Source organism: Salvelinus namaycush, chromosome 8, assembly GCF_016432855.1.
Source record: "Salvelinus namaycush isolate Seneca chromosome 8, SaNama_1.0, whole genome shotgun sequence".
Classification (NCBI taxonomy): Eukaryota; Metazoa; Chordata; class Actinopteri; order Salmoniformes; family Salmonidae; genus Salvelinus; species Salvelinus namaycush.
Window position 1 is genome coordinate 51,482,834 of NC_052314.1, and position 16,955 is coordinate 51,499,788.

A 16,955-nucleotide genomic window follows, 5' to 3' on the forward strand; every position below is an offset into this window, starting at 1 on the left:
TGGAAGTGGGCCCGAGTAGAGGAGGACAGAATTATTATTGACCACAGCATCACTTCATCTTGGTATTAGAGTAGCCTTGGTTTGTGAGGTAGAATAGAATAGATAGGACGAGGTCAGGTGTATGTAACCACTTGTTTCTCTACATCTGCAGGACTGAATCATGAGAATCAAAACTGTCAGCCTTACAAGCTGGCTACAGTTTCTCTGGGACTGCTGTGTGTTCTCCTACTAACCACAGTCATAGGTCTCTCTGTGCCATGTGAGTATTCCATTCTCACATGTTGGACTTCAGGGTGTGTGCATTTATGTGTGTGTAAGAAAGTTAACAACAGAAGGATAACAGCTCTCTCTTCCGTCACAGATGACGATGACTACAATCAACTGTCAAGAACTCATTATCTCCTAACAGCCAACCACACCACAGAGAAGAAAGAGCTTCAGACTAGTTATGAAAACCTGACTAAAGAGAAAGAACAGTTGGAGAGGGAGAGAGACCAGTTACTGATCAGTTATAAAAGCTTGACTAAAGAAAGAGACCAGTCACAAACTCATTATATCACCTTAACTAGAGAGAGAGACGGATGAGAGAGATGTCAGACTAGAGAGAGATGTCAGAAGAACTGGGTGAGTACCAATTCCATGATAATAACTATGAATTTGAATTGATTATGACATGTTGACAAATTATTTTCTGTGTGTTTGACTATATTGATCACTGTGCTTTCTTTCTGCAGGATGCTGTCCTGATGGTTGGAGGAGATTCGGATCTAGCTGTTATTACTTTTCAACAGAAAGTAAAACTTGGACTGAGAGCAGAGCCGACTGTATAAGGGGAGGAGCAGACCTGGTGATTATAAACAGCAGAGAGGAACAGGTGAGAGAGCAGAGGAGCAGAAACAAAGGGTGAAATAACTACTGAGAGAGAGAGAAACAGAGAGAGAGAGAGAGACACACAGACAGACATACAGACAGACAGAGATAATAAACATACCAAAGATGTTCTTTCCAGGTGTTTCTAAACAAATTGGGAAAACATGTACATTTCTGGATTGGTCTGCTTGACTCAGAGAGTGAAGGGATCTGGAAATGGGTGGATGGAACAATAACTACAAGAACGTGAGTAATATTTACCACTATACTTCCTGTAGTTTCTTTTTGAAGCATATTGATTCTTGTACTAATATCATGTTGATATAATTTTCAAAACCATCGACAACAGGAGAATACTATCTGAATTCCCTTTTGAGTTAGCAAAAGGGAATTGTGTAATTTGTGTTAAATTGTGTTAAAGTGTCATTTAAATATATTACAACATTAGTTATGATTAGTAATGATTGTAGTTATGATTTAATTTATATAATATAGAATTGCTTATCAAGAACCATTGTATTATGAAAGTGCAACTCTAACCTGAAAGCTAATGTAGTGAATTGACATTCAAATCTAATCTAATCATCTAACAGTAAACTGTGAACAAGGCAAGTGCCATGCTTCAATGTGGATGATAGGGCTAGGTGTCCCGCTAGCAGAACAACTTCGGGTGAAACTGGAGGGCACATAATTCATATATACATAAATAATCATACATATTATGGATTTTAAACATTTAGGTACATATACGTGTCTTATATCGGCTGAAAGCTTACATTCTTGTTAATCTAACTGCACAGTCCGATTTACAGTAGCTATTACAGCGAAAACACGCCATGCGATTGTTTGAGGACGGCGCCCCACATCAAAATATCTTTCCACTGGAACAGGTTTCATACATTCACATTTAAAGATTAAATATTCACTTACTTTCTGAAAATCTTCCTCTGATTTGTCATCCAAAGGGTCCCAACTATAACATGTAGTGTCGTTTTGTTAGATAAAATCCTTCTTTATATCCCAAAAAGTCAGTTTAGTTTAGCGCCATCGATTTCAGTAATCCACTCGTTCAACTTGCAGAGAAAGGAATCTGAAAATCTACCCCTAAACTTTGTTTCAAGAAGTCAAAATACGTTTCTATTTACTCCTCAGATACCCTAAAATGTAATCAAACTATAATATTTCTTTAGGAAAGAAGTATGTTCAATAGGAAATCTATTTTAGCAGGTGCGTAATTTCTTCATGACGCGCAAACACCGATTTCCAAGACTGTGTCCTTCCACTAAAACTGTTATTTGTTATTCATTTTTGAAGTAATTACAAGCATGAAACCTTGAACATAGACTGCTGACACCCTGTGGAAGCCATAGGAATTGCATCCAGGGAGCTAATTTACAACATGACCTTTCTCTTGCAATTCTAATTCTGGTCTCTCTCAAAAACAAAATCTGGTTGGTTTGTCTGTGGATTTTCTCCTACCATATCTATTGTGCTACATTTTCCTACATTATTTTAACATTTCTACAAACTTCAAAGTATTTTCTTTCCAACGGTACCAATTATTTGCATATCCTGGCTTCAGGGCCTGGGCTACAGGCAATTTACTTTGGGCACATCATTCAGGCGGAAATGGAGGAAGAAAGGGACCTATCCCTAAGAAGTTTTAAAGACATATTTGGATAGCTAACAGCATTTTAATGTACATTGCAGACATCATTTCTCTGTTCATGTGATACATATTATAAATTATTTTAAACCAAAGAGAAAATACAACTGTTATCTCTTTCACTATCTCTCTCTCATGTATCCATATTTTATGTACACTATATTTTGGGAAACTTTGGGAAACCAACTCACAAGGATTGGGAGAGAGTGTGTGGGTGATATTGGCCAATTCGTGTGTGGGCGTTGAGGGTCAGTGCACGCTGGGTCAAACAGTAGTTGAATCTCAATAGTCACCTTTCGTTCATCTGAATTCATGTGGGTTAAAAACAGAACTGCTGAAAGCAAATACATCCGTAATAATTATTTTACCTGTCCCATGTTTCAGATCAGTGCATTTGAAGCAGAGGAGAGGAAGCCACTGAGGACTATTGAGATACACCCACTGAAGGAGGTTAGCTTCAAGACAGAGTTTGTCTCTGTGGGTAGTCTACACTAGCGTCCGACCCAGGACAAGCTCAGATCATTCATTTATTGTAAGGTGATTTCTGTGAAGCTGTTTGTCTCAGAGTCTGACTTAACAGGATAGACCTAAAGTGTCAGCTAAAACTATCTGGGACTGGACAAAGAAAGGACAGAGATCCGGTAAGGACAGACACTTGCTGGCACAGACACACACCACCCCAATTAATAATAATTGAATTATATACACATTAGTTTGTTATTTTAACTCCACATTAGGTGATCAACCTCAGGTTCTAGCAGCTATGACTGACTGCAAATTATGCAGCTTTGGGGTTCGCGTGATCGCGAGTATGTACACAGGGAGAGGCTGAGACGGCACGGCTTGCCACAACTTTTAAGTGCATGCAATTTATCAGTATGTGTGACTAGGTGCAAGGTCCATTGATCTACATTTTAATCTTGCCTTCAAAGTTACATAAAACATTACTGTGCACTCACAGTAATCTACAGTAAAGATAATGCAGACACGAAAACACACATAGTCCCGAGCAGAGTTCTTATGACAATGTTTGAGTTTGGTTTCCTCAGCCTGAAGAACACTTGCATGGCAGTCCCTCCCTCTCACCTCTTACTTAGGCAACAATCAGTCATGTGAATAATCAGTCTGTCATAGTCGCAGACTAGTCACCACATCTTCAGAAAGTAGTGGAGAGGCAGGATAGAATATCACTCCCCCATTCTTCCTGTCTCTGTCTAACTCTCTCGCTAGCATTTGTCTCTGTGTCTCTCTCACTCTCTCTCTTGCTCTCTCTCTCTCTCTCTTGCTCTCTCTCTCTCGCCAACCATCCTTCTATATCTCTATCCCTACAGTTCAAGATGGTGCGGTCTGTCAGAGAAGAAGGTAGTCAGCTGAGCACCATACAAGACCTGAAGGACTCTGGCTTCGGCCGTCCTCCTCCCCGACACGGCCTCAAACTCCTTTTCTGGTTCGCCAACGAGTGTGTGGCGTTCAATCACCACGGCAACATGCTGGTACAGTGCCACCCTGAGATGGAAGAGTTCGGCTTCCACTACTTTGGCAACTTCGAGGAGATTCTCCCAGTTCTATCGCGAGACCGCAGGGAAAGCTACTTCGAGGTGGGCAACCTGAACACAGAGACCTATTCCAAAGCCAAGGACCTACCGGACTACGTGAGCCAGGACTACGGGCTTTCCCTGGGCTACCGCCAATGCAACAAGGACCGCATCATCATCAGGCTGAAGCAGGGGGACGTGACGGCCACCTATGTCACCGAGCACAAGGAGGATGGCGGCCGGGGGGAGTTTGACTCCGAACGCACCCACCTTGTAAATCCGGATTTGATCCGCATCATCCAGGACCCTGAGCTGGAGCTAGCGACATTCCTGGACCAGACGGGCTACATGGGGCTGTCGCTGAGAGAGCGCCTCCTCAGAGCTTTCATGGTCTTTATCTTTTGTCTGGTCTTCCTGGTGATCACTTTTATCATTTTGAGCATCTTAGGGAAGTTGTAGAGAAAGGATTCTGATGTTAGCCATTGTGCATTAATATGTTAAGTCCATAGGTAATTTGCCATAGTGTTTTGATTGGGTAAGTCATATAGCCTAGTAAATACAACAGTTATATTATTTTAGAAATGGTAAAATAGTTATGTTACAAATAGTATATTATCAGGCCTATTTGCAATATATGATATATTATCTGTTTAAAAACATGAATTTACATGGATGGAAACTTTCTTTCTGTGATTATTTTGAGTAAAAATCAAAGAAGAAAAGAAGAAGAAATATGTCTCTCTCTTGTTATTTTCTTAAAGCAAACAATGTAATCTCTCTTGTTGTTTCATTAAAGCAAACAATGTAATCTCTCTTGTTATTTTCTTAAAGCAAACAATGTAATCTCTCTTGTTGTTTCATTAAAGCAAACAATGTAATCTCTCTTGTTGTTTTCTTAAAGCAAACAATGTAATCTCTCTTGTTGTTTTCTTAAAGCAAACAATGTAATCTCTCTTGTTGTTTTCTTATAGCAAAAAATGTAATCTCTCTTGTTGTTTTCTTAAAGCAAACAATGTAATCTCTCTTGTTGTTTTCTTAAAGCAAACAATGTAATCTCTCTTGTTGTTTCATTATAGCAAACAATGTAATCTCTCTTGTTTCATTATTGCAAACAATGTAATCTCTCTTGTTGTTTTCTTAAATCAAAAAATATAATCTCTCTTGTTGTTTCATTATAGCAAACAATGTAATCTCTCTTGTTGTTTTCTTAAATCAAAAAATGTAATCTCTCTTGTTGTTTCATTATAGCAAACAATGTAATCTCTCTTGTTGTTTTCTTAAAGCAAGCAATGTAATCTCTCTTGTTGTTTCATTATAGCAAACAATGTACTCTCTCTTGTTGTTTCATTATAGCAAACAATGTAATCTCTCTTGTTGTTTTCTTAAAGCAAACAATGTAATCTCTCTTGTTTTCTTAAAGCAAACAACGTAATCTCTCTTGTTGTTTTATTGTAGCAAAACTGTAATCTCTCCTGTTGTTTCATTATAGCAAATATCGGATGTCATCTCATGGGAATATTACTCCGAACCCTCAGAACAATCTGGTCCGGACCAAACCACTTTGGACAGTTTGGTCCGGCCCACTTGCGATCGGGAACAGGACCAGACCACGTCCTTGTTGGGACTATCGCTGAGAGAACGGTGCACCAGAGTCTTTGTAGTCATCATAGTGGTTCTCCTGGTCATCACTTTGTTTTGGTCATCTTAGGGAAGTTGTAGAGATAGCAGTCATTGTAGCTGTTGTGCTGCGGTTGGTCCATCAGGGTTGGGGTCAATTCCATGTCAACTCAGTCAATTCAGGTAGTAAACTGAAATAAAAAAATGTACTGACGGAAAAGCTTTGAGAATTGACTAAATTGAAATGGAATTGACCCCAACCCTGATGGACAAATAACAGCACAACAGCTACAATGACTCTCTAACCTCCGTAAGATGACCAAAACGATCAAAGTGATGACCAGGAGAACCACTATGATGACTACAAAGACTCTGGTGCACTGTTTTACTTGAATTTTTACTTGGTTTTACTTGCAATGACTGGGATATGTGGTTGTCTTTGCCTACCTTAGTTGAAGGCACTGACTGTAAGTCAGTTTGGATAAGAGTGTCTGCTAATGTTATGTTTTTTAAATATTTTTGTAATCGATAACATATCAGATTTCTAATACGCCGATTTAGAATGAAATACAAAGAAGACAAGCTGTATAATTTGTCTTTATTTCACCTTGTGATATATTTCTGTTCTTTATACAAATAGGAAACAGAAACTTTTCTAACACACACACACACACACACTCTTTTGATCATAAATAAGAATGTGTAAACCAGACCTACAATAAGAGCTGCTCTACAGAGTCCAAAGACATGGCAGATTCACACGTAGGCGACAGATCTGAGGGAATGGTGGATGGAATCTGGATGCTGCTGAATGTGGTGTAGAAATGGTAAAACTATCTTGGGAAGAGACTACAGTGAAAATATGAATAACCTTTAGAGGGACACATTTCATTGATTTACACATTTCAAGCCAAACAAACAACAATGTGAGAATCAAATGATCTGACTCCCTGTGTGGAAGTTGGAGATTTTTGCATTTTTCTGAAACAGCTTTTCCCTGCAATCTAGAGCCATAATCATAATGCTTAATGCTTAATTATATGTACAAAATGTTACGATTGTTGTCTTCGGAGGAGGAATAGGAAGGATCGGACCAAAACGCAGCGTGGTAAGTGTCCATGTTAATTTTAATAAATAAACTGAACACTGCAATAACAAACAAAAAAACAAAGAGAGTGAACGAAACAGTTCTGTAAGGTGAAGACACAAAACAGAAAACAACTACCCACAAACGCAGGTGGGAACAGGCTACCCAAGTATGGTTCTCAATCAGAGACAACGATTGACAGCTGCCTCTGATTGGGAACCATACCAGGCCAAACACATAGAAAAGGACAACATAGAACAAAACCTAGAATGTCCACCCCCAACTCACGCCCTGACCAAACCAAAATAGAGACATAAAAAGGATCTCTAAGGTCAGGGCGTGACAGTACCCCCCCCCCCCCCCCCCCCCCCCCCCCCCCCCCAAAGGTGCGGACTCCGGCCGCAAAACCTAAACCTATAGGGGAGGGTCTAGGTGGGCATCTATCCGCGGTGTCGGCTCTGGTGCGGGACGTGGACCCCGCTCCAACTTAGTCTTGGCCCACTTAGGTGGCGCCTCTGGAGCGGAGACCATTGCCGCCGACCCCGGACTAGACACCCTCGCAGCGGGCCCCGGACTGAAGACCCTCGCAGTGGGCCCCGGACAGGAGGGAGACTCTGGCTGCTCCGGACAGGAGGGAGACTCTGTCTGCTCCGGACAGGAGGGCGTCGCTGGAGGCTCCGGACTGGAGGGCGACGCTGGAGGCTCCGGACTGACGGTCTTCGCCTCGTGCCATAACTCCTCACTGGAGGCTTCGTGCCATGGATCATCACTGGAGGCTTCTTGCCATGGATCATCACTGGAGGCTTCGTGCCATGGATCATCACTGGATGGTTCGTGCCATGGATCATCACTGGATGCTTTGTGCCATTGATCATCACTGGAGGCTTCGTGCCATGGATCATCACTGGAGGCTTCGTGCCATGGATCATCACTGGAGTGGAGAGTGTGACGACCCTCCCACTCTGTCTGCCGTATTCTCTCTTTGTTCTTATTTCCTTATTAGGATCCCGGTGGGCGGAGTTGGGAGGGTCGTCAGCTACATGGGAAACACCTGAGCCCAGTGTGTCCCAGGATAAATACACCACTTCCCCATTCATGGCGGAGACTCTCTTCATGCAGACACCTTTATAGATTTGGTTGTGTTTCTTGGTGTTTTTTTGGTTGGTTGCTTTAGCATCTTTCAACACCCTGCATTATCACATTCATGCATGCAAAACACTCACTTACACTACTGATTACTGATTGCACACATCATTGTATATTATACCTAGTTACTTTATTTAATAAATATAAATTTTGTTACTCCTTATCTCCACGTTGTCTCCCTTTTGTTACGGGCTTTGAGCCGGTTCGTGACAAGTGGGGGCTCGTCCGGGATCTTTGAACGTATTGGTTTGGGAGAACGTGGAGGTACGTGTTTGGTTTGCATATTTTGTTTGAGTTTGATAGGCCCAGTATTGGTTGCCTTTGTTGTTTGGTTTGTGTGCTGCGTTGGAGAGAGTACATTGGTTAGTTCCAGGGCCCTGCCCAGCCAGGAAACCCTTGTTCTACTTTCTGTTGGGACATCGGTCTGAGGTGAGTAATCGGCTGTGTACCTCAGTGGGAGATTTGTAGTGTAGTGGAACTTGCTACCCGGAGCTATAGCCTTTTACCCCTGATAGGCTTAGTGACGTGTTTCATTTTTGGAATATGTTGGGCATGGTTAATGTTTGTTATTTTTGTGTGGTGTCTGTGTACTGAGCAGTTGTCTCGGGGGCACATCCGTGGCTTGGTGGAATCTGCCAGCGTGCTGGGGGGTTTATTTCCTTGCCAGCGGGCTACAGTGCATAAATACCCACCGCAAATCCGCACGAAGACTAGGGTTGAGTTAATGTAGGTTTTGGGGAAGCTCCGTTCTCATCTCTCTTCTGTGGTGCTCAGGGTGATTGTCATTTCTCTGGTTGTGGTCTGGTGTGCTCAGCAGAGGGGAAGAGTGAGATTTTTTGTTGTTGTAACTATGGCGTCTTATGTAGATGAGTTCATTCGCTTTCCATCAGAGGAACTGTTAGAATTAGGTACTAAAGAACAACTGTTGAAGGTCGCTGAACACTACAAGGTTGAGATTAGTGATAAACGTCTAAAGAATTCTATTAGGTTGATATTGAAGGCCAATCTGATGGAGAGTGGTATTCTTGAAGTTACCACTGGGCCAGCCTCTGCTGAGGAGTCATCTCCCCGTAACGTTACAATGGCCATTCCATCAGTTAGTCCTAGTAGTCTTCATTTTGAACAGCAGAAAGAACTGCTTCTGTTAAAGCTAAAGTATGATCGGCAGCATGATCGTGAGAAGTATGAAAAGGAATTAGCATTTAAACAAGATATGGAGATGGCTAAAATCAAGTTGCAACAAGAACGGATAGAGTTGGTTAGGGAAGGAAAAATCTCAGGGGAGAGTTTGTTCTGGGAAGGTGATCCAGATTTACCTAGGGGTCGATCCTCTTTTGGTCGTGCCCCGGACACATTTGATATTGTTGGGAATTTACGGTTATTGCCTCAGTTTAATGAAAAGGACCCTGAGACATTCTTTTTGTTGTTTGAGCGTGTTGCTGACGCTAGGAGTTGGCCTGATTCTGACCGCACTTTAATGTTGCAGTGTGTGCTGACTGGTAAAGCGCAGGAAGCATATTCAGCTCTTAGTGTACACGACAGTGCCAGTTATGATAAGGTTAAAATGGCTGTGTTACAGATTTATGAATTGGTCCCTGAGGCTTACCGCCAACGATTTAGAACTTTAAAAAGGGATGATAAACAGACTCATGTTGAGTTTGCGCGACAATTATCTTTACAGTTTAATCGCTGGTGTTCCGCCTCTGCAGTTGTGACTTTCCAAGGGCTGTGTGATCTGATTAGGTTAGAGCAATTTAAGGACACAATCCCTGATCGTATAGCCACGTACATTAACGAATGAAAAGTAAAGACTGTCGCTGAAGCTGCGGTTTTGGCGGACGAATATATTTTGACTCACAAAAGTGTCTTTGCAGAGCCCCGTATTCGGAGTGAGTGGGGGCGTTCGGAGAAATTTGGGCCTCGCTCACCGAGGTATTTTGGTTCACGGGCAGAGTTCCATTCAACTAGGCTTGAGTCTGACTCCCGTAGTAAAGCTGACTTTGATCAAGAGTGTCATTACTGTCAAGGTTCAGGTCATTGGAAAAACGAATGTCCGGTTCTCAGGGAAAAGGGTAAATTCAGTACGCGTGATTACGTTAAATCTAAGCCTACGGCGTTAGCTGCGTCCATTCCACATCAGTTTACTCATGACACATGGTCTCAGGCCCAGGCGCATGTGAAAGTCCATATTGACCCAGACTCTTTACCTTTCATTACGGAAGGTTTTGTGTCTATATTAGGAAGTAAGGAATTAGTGCCAGTAAAGATCTTGAGAGACACAGGTGCCTCCGAATCGTTTGTGTTGGAGTCTGTGTTACCCTTTTCAGCTGAGACTGATTCGGGGAATAGTGTTCTAATTAGGGGAATAGGTTTGAACACTCTTTCAGTTCCATTGCATAAACTGATGTTGGATTGTGGACTGGTAAAAGGTGAGGTTGTTGTGGGGGTGCGTCCTTCGTTGCCTATTGAGGGTATCGACGTTATTCTCGGGAACAACTTGGCTGGTGAGCGGGTGTGGCCTGTCGTGTTTCCATCTCTAGTCGTTTCCATAAAGCCGTCAGTTGTTGAGATTCCTGATGAGAGTGTACAGAGCTCCCCAGAGATGTTCAGCGCGTGTGCAGTGACGCGTTCTATGAGCCGTGGCGAACTGGTCACTGTGCCGACTAATGAGAATACCACAAAGAAGTATGCCACTGCTTTCACTGTTATTCCGTTATCTGTTACCCACTCAGATCTAATCAATGCGCAACAGACTGACCCCACATTAGAAGAGTTGCGTGACCAAATTGTGCCTGTGGAACAGTTGGGAGATGTCGCCCATGGCTATTTTCTCCAAGAGGATGTCCTGATGAGAAAGTGGGTGTCTCATGGTAGTTGTTTTCTGGGGGAGGCGATTAGTCAGGTTGTGGTACCAGTAAAACTTTGTGAGTTGGTGTTGACAACTTCTCACAATGATGTTGCTGGACATATGGGTGTGAGGAAAACCTACCATCACATATTAAGACATTTCTTTTGGCCTAGATTAAAGAGGGATGTCTCTGATTTCATCAAAACTTGTCACACCTGTCAATTAACTGGTAAACCTAATCAAGCTATTAAGCCGGTACCACTGTTTCCTATTCCTGTACTCAGCCAACCTTTTGAGTATCTGATCATTGACTGTGTGGGTCCTTTGCCTCGTTCTAAAAAGGGTAGTAGTTACTTGTTCACTGTGATGTGTCAGACCACAAGGTTTCCAGCAGCCTATCCTCTCCGGTCTATCACGACTAAGTCTGTGTTAAAAGCTCTGACTCAGTTTCTGTCACTGTTTGGAATACCTAAGGTCATTCAGAGTGAATCAGGATCTAATTTCACCTCTAATCTGTTTGGTCGGGTTCTCCAACAGCTCCATATTAAGCACAATCTGGCTAGCGCCTATCACGCGCAAAGTCAAGGAACACTGGAACGTTTCCATCAAACACTTAAGTCTTTGTTGAGAGGTTATTGTACTGAGATGGATAAGGATTGGGAGGAGGGGTTGCCTTTGTTACTGTTAGCCGCTAGGGAGGTTACACAGGAGAGCACGGGTTTCAGTCCAAATGGCCTTGTGCTTGGACATAGGGTGCGTGGACTTCTATCTGTTCTTCAGGATGACTGGAAGTCTCCCGAGCCTCCTCAGTCCTTGTTATCGTATGTGTGTGATTTCCGGCGCCGCTTGTATGCCGCTGGCGAAATGGCTAAAGAGAAGCTATCATCTTCACAGGAGAGGATGAAAGGCATATTTGATTGCCGAGCTGAGCCTCGTCACTTTAGTCCAGGCGACCAGGTTCTTGCTCTGCTGCCAATTGTTGGTTCTCCTTTTCAAGCCAAGTTTCAAGGTCCATATACAGTGGTGCTTAAGTACACTGAGCGAAATGATCTAGTTGCCACTCCAGAACGGAGGAAAGCACACTACCTGTGCCATGTAAATTTGTTAAAACCCTATTATGCACGTTCCTCTGAGAATGAACAGTGGGAATCTACAGAGGACGGTAAACCTTTCTTTTCCAAAAAGTTTAACGATTATCAGTTGAACTGTTCAGTTATTGAAAAGGAAGCGCTAGCACTCATCTGGGCGCTACAACACTTCGAAGTGTATGTCGGGTCGGGGGGTAGTACCCATTGTGGTCTACACCGACCATAACCCTCTCACTTTTTTGAGGTCCATGATGTGTCCGAACCAGAGAATAATGAGATGGTGTTTATTTTTTACAATCATTCCATCTCGATGTGTGTGGCACATCCGGGGGACTGAAAACGTGATTGCTGATGCGCTCTCTCGTGCGCCCTGTTCCTAAATGGTTACGTGACTGACCATTGTTTCGTATTGTCATGTTCTCTCTGTCCTGTCTGTTCCCTCCTGGTCTTGTGTTCTTCTTTCCTCTTAAAAGTTGCTTCCTATGCACTAAGGTTGCTGAGGTCTGGGGAGTCTTCTTTCCTCTTAAATGTTGCTTCCTATGCACTAAGGTTGCTGAGGTCTGGGGAGTCTTCTTTCCTCTTAAATGTTGCTTCCTATGCACTAAGGTTGCTGAGGTCTGGGGAGTCTTCTTTCCTCTTAAATGTTGCTTCCTATGCACTAAGGTTGCTGAGGTCTGGGGAGTCTTCTTTCCTCTTAAATGTTGCTTCCCGTGCGCAAAGGTTGCTGAGGTCTGAGGAGGAGGTTGGCTGGGGCAAATTGGAAGTGTGAACACGTAACCCCTCATCAATTTGGTACGCAGAGGCTGTGTCAATTTGGGACGCAGAGGCTGTGTCAATTTGGGACGCAGGGGCCGGTATGTTGTTCCGGGGTCCTTGTTGGTCCCCGGTTTTATGGGGGGGGAATGTGACGACCCTCCCACTCTGTCTGCCGTATTCTCTCTTTGTTCTTGTTTCCTTATTAGGATGCCGGTGGGCGGAGTTGGGAGGGTTGTCAGCTACATGGGAAACACCTGAGCCCAGTGTGTCCCAGGATAAATACACCACTTCCCCATTCATGGGGGAGACTCTCTCCATGCAGACACCTTTATAGATTTGGTTGTGTTTCTTGGTGTTTTTTTGGTTGGTTGCTTTAACATCTTTCAACACCCTGCATTATCACATTCATGCATGCAAAACACTCACTTACACTACTGATTACTGATTACACACATCATTGTATATTATACCTAGTTACTTTATTTAATAAATATATATTTTGTTACTCCTTATCTCCACGTTGTCTCCCTTTTGTTACGGGCTTTGAGCCGGTTCGTGACAAGAGACACACAGGAGGCCTGGCTCTGGGAGCAGGCACAGGACTCACCAGGCTGGGGAGACATGCAGGAGGCCTTGTCCTTGGCCGAGGCACCGGATGCACTGGGCCGTGGAGGCGCACTGGAGGTCTCGAGCAACGAGCCTGCACAACCCCTCCTGGCTCGATGCCCACTCTAGCCCGGCCGATGCGAGGAGCTGCGATGTAGCGCACCGGGCTATGAACATGTACTGGAGACACTGTGCGCTCCACCGCATAACACGGTGCCTGACCAGTACGACGCTCCACCCAGTAAGCACGGGGAGTTGGCTACCTGACTCCACCAATCCCCCCGTGTGCCACCCCCCAAAAATTCTGGAGCTGCCTCTCGTGCACCTCTCCTCGGGCTAACTCATCGTAGCGTCGCCGCTCCGCTTTGGCTGCCTCCAGCTCCTCTTTAGGACGCCGATACTCTCCCAGCTGTGCCCAGGGTCCCTTGCCGTCCAAGATTTCCTCCCATGTCCAGGAGTCCATCAATTTCTGCTCCTTCCTACCACGCTGCTTGGTCCTTTGGTGGTGGGTAGTTCTGTAACGATCGTCGTCTTCTTCGGATGAGGAATAGGAAGGATCGGACCAAAACGCAGCGTGGTAAGTGTCCATGTTAATTTTAATAAATAAACTGAACACTGCAATAACAAACAAAAAAACAAAGAGAGTGAACGAAACAGTTCTGTAAGGTGAAGACACAAAACAGAAAACAACTACCCACAAACACAGGTGGGAACAGGGTACCTAAGTATGGTTCTCAATCAGAGACAACGATTGACAACTGCCTCTGATTGGGAACCATACCAGGCCAAACACATAGAAAAGGACAACATAGAACAAAACCTAGAATGCCCACCCCAACTCACGCCCTGACCAAACCAAAATAGAGACATAAAAAGGATCTCTAAGGTCAGGGCGTGACACAAATATGTTTATTTTTATGCATATCTAAGCATACATCTTGAGCTGTCTGTATCCTCCTGACTCTTAAAAAAAATGCTTTTCTGCATCTTTTCTGCAAGTAATTTGAGTCTTATTCAGTACATTTAGTAATTGCTTGCTTTTCTAAAGTCTATCAACCTTGCCAGCAGACATGCCAGCTAAGATAGTAAGACAAGCTAGCTACTCTAACTTTATTTATAACTTTTTTTAAATGTATTTTTTTGGGGGGGTGGGGATCAGCTTTAATATTGCAGATACGTTGTATCTTCCATAAATTGTCTGCATCACTTCCAATCCCCCATATATTATTTTGCAAATATATATATACACTACCAGTCAAATGTTTTAGAACACTTACTCATTCAAGGGATTTTGTTATTTTTTCTATTTTCAACATTGTAGAATAATAGTGAAGACATCAAAACTATGAAATAACACGTATGGAATCATGTAGTAACCAAAAAAGTGTTAAACAAATCAAAATATATTTTTATTTGAGATTCTTCAAAGTAGCCATCCTTTTCCTTGATGACAGCTTTGCTCACTCTTGACATTCTCTCAACCAGCTTCTTGAGGTAGTCACCTGGAATGCATTTCAATTAACAAGTGTGCCTTGTAAAAAGTTAATTTGTGGAATTTCTTTCCTTCTTACTTACTGGGATATGCTTAACACCCCGGCAGTCCTACAATCCAAGCTTGATGCCCTCAACCTCACACAAATCATCAAGGAACCCACCAGGTACAACCCTAAATCCGTAAACATGGGCACCCTAATAGACATTATCCTGACCAACCTGCCCTCCAAATACACCTCTGCTGTCTTCAATCAAGATCTCAGCGATCACTGCCTCATTGCCTGTATCCGCCACGGGTCCGCGGTCAAACGACCACCCCTCATCACTGTCAAACGCTCCCTAAAACACTTCTGCGAGCAGGCCTTTCTAATCGACCTGGCCCGGGTACCCTGGAAGGATATTGACCTCATCCCGTCAGTTGAGGATGCCTGGTCATTCTTTAAATGTTACTTCCTCACCATATTAGACAAGCACGCTCCGTTCAAAAAATGCAGAACCAAGAACAGATATAGCCCTTGGTTCACTCCAGACCTGACTGCCCTCGACCAGCACAAAAACATCCTGTGGCGAACTGCAATAGCATCGAAGAGCCCCCGCGATATGCAACTGTTCAGGGAAGTCAGGAACCAATACACGCAGTCAGTCAGGAAAGCAAAGGCCAGCTTTTTCAAGCAGAAATTTGCATCCTGTAGCTCTAACTCCAAAAAGTTCTGGGATACTGTAAAGTCCATGGAGAACAAGCGCACCTCCTCCCAGCTGCCCACTGCACTGAGGCTAGGTAACACGGTCACCACCGATAAATCCGTGATAATCGAAGACTTCAACAAGCATTTCTCAATGGCTGGCCATGCCTTCCTCCTGGCGACTCCAACCTTGGCCAACAGCCCCGCCCCCCCCGCTGCTACTCGCCCAAGCCTCCCCAGCTTCTCCTTTACCCAAATCCAGATAGCAGATGTTCTGAAAGAGCTGGAAAACCTGGACCCATACAAATCAGCTGGGCTTGACAATCTGGACCCCCTATTTCTGAAACTGTCCGCCGCCATTGTCGCACCCCCTATCACCAGCCTGTTCAACCTCTCCTTCGTATCATCTGAGATCCCCAAGGATTGGAATGCTGCCGCGGTCATCCCCCTCTTCAAAGAGGGAGACACCCTGGACCCAAACTGTTACAGACCTATATCCATCCTGCCCTGCCTATCTAAGGTCTTCGAAAGCCAAGTCAACAAACAGATCACTGACCATCTCGAATCCCACCGTACCTTCTCCGCTGTGCAATCCGGTTTCCGAGCCGGTCATGGGTGCACCTCAGCCACGCTCAAGGTACTAAACGATATCATAACCGCCATCGATAAAAGACATTACTGTGCAGCCGTCTTCATCGACCTGGCCAAGGCTTTCGACTCTGTCAATCACCATATTCTTATCGGCAGACTCAGTAGCCTCGGTTTTTCTAATGACTGCCTTGCCTGGTTCACCAACTACTTTGCAGACAGAGTTCAGTGTGTCAAATCGGAGGGCATGTTGTCCGGTCCTCTGGCAGTCTCTATGGGGGTACCACAGGGTTCAATTCTCGGGCCGACTCTTTTCTCTGTATACATCAATGATGTTGCTCTTGCTGCGGGCGATTCCCTGATCCACCTCTACGCAGACGACACCATTCTATATACTTCCGGCCCTTCCTTGGACACTGTGCTATCTAACCTCCAAACGAGCTTCAATGCCATACAACACTCCTTCCGTGGCCTCCAACTGCTCTTAAACGCTAGTAAAACCAAATGCATGCTTTTCAACCGTTCGCTGCCTGCACCCGCACGCCCGACTAGCATCACCACCCTGGACGGTTCCGACCTAGAATATGTGGACATCTATAAGTACCTAGGTGTCTGGCTAGACTGCAAACTCTCCTTCCAGACTCATATCAAACATCTCCAATCCAAAATCAAAGCAAGAATCGGCTTTCTATTCCGCAACAAAGCCTCCTTCACTCACGCCGCCAAACTTACCCTAGTAAAACTGACTATCCTACCGATCCTCGACTTCGGCGATGTCATCTACAAAATAGCTTCCAATACTCTACTCAGCAAACTGGATGCAGTTTATCACAGTGCCATTCGTTTTGTTACTAAAGCACCTTATACGACCCACCACTGCGACCTGTATGCCCTAGTCGGCTGGCCCTCGCTACATGTTCGTCGTCAGACCCACTGGCTCCAGGTCATCTACAAGGCTATGCTAGGTAAAG

General features: G+C 44.1%; 2 protein-coding genes across 2 annotated transcripts in view; one reads left to right on the top strand and one right to left on the bottom strand.

Moving 5' to 3' along the window:
- LOC120052789 (NLR family CARD domain-containing protein 3-like) overlaps window positions 1–16,955 on the bottom strand; it is a 99,605-nt gene that overhangs the window by 68,394 nt on the left and 14,256 nt on the right. The gene's annotated exons all lie outside the window — the stretch shown is intronic.
- LOC120052793 lies at window positions 2,845–5,181 on the top strand. Its single transcript, XM_038999920.1, has 2 exons — window positions 2,845–3,177; window positions 3,868–5,181. Exon 2 carries the CDS (start codon window positions 3,874–3,876, stop codon window positions 4,528–4,530), a length of 657 nt encoding a protein of 218 aa, XP_038855848.1. The 5' UTR covers window positions 2,845–3,177; window positions 3,868–3,873; the 3' UTR covers window positions 4,531–5,181.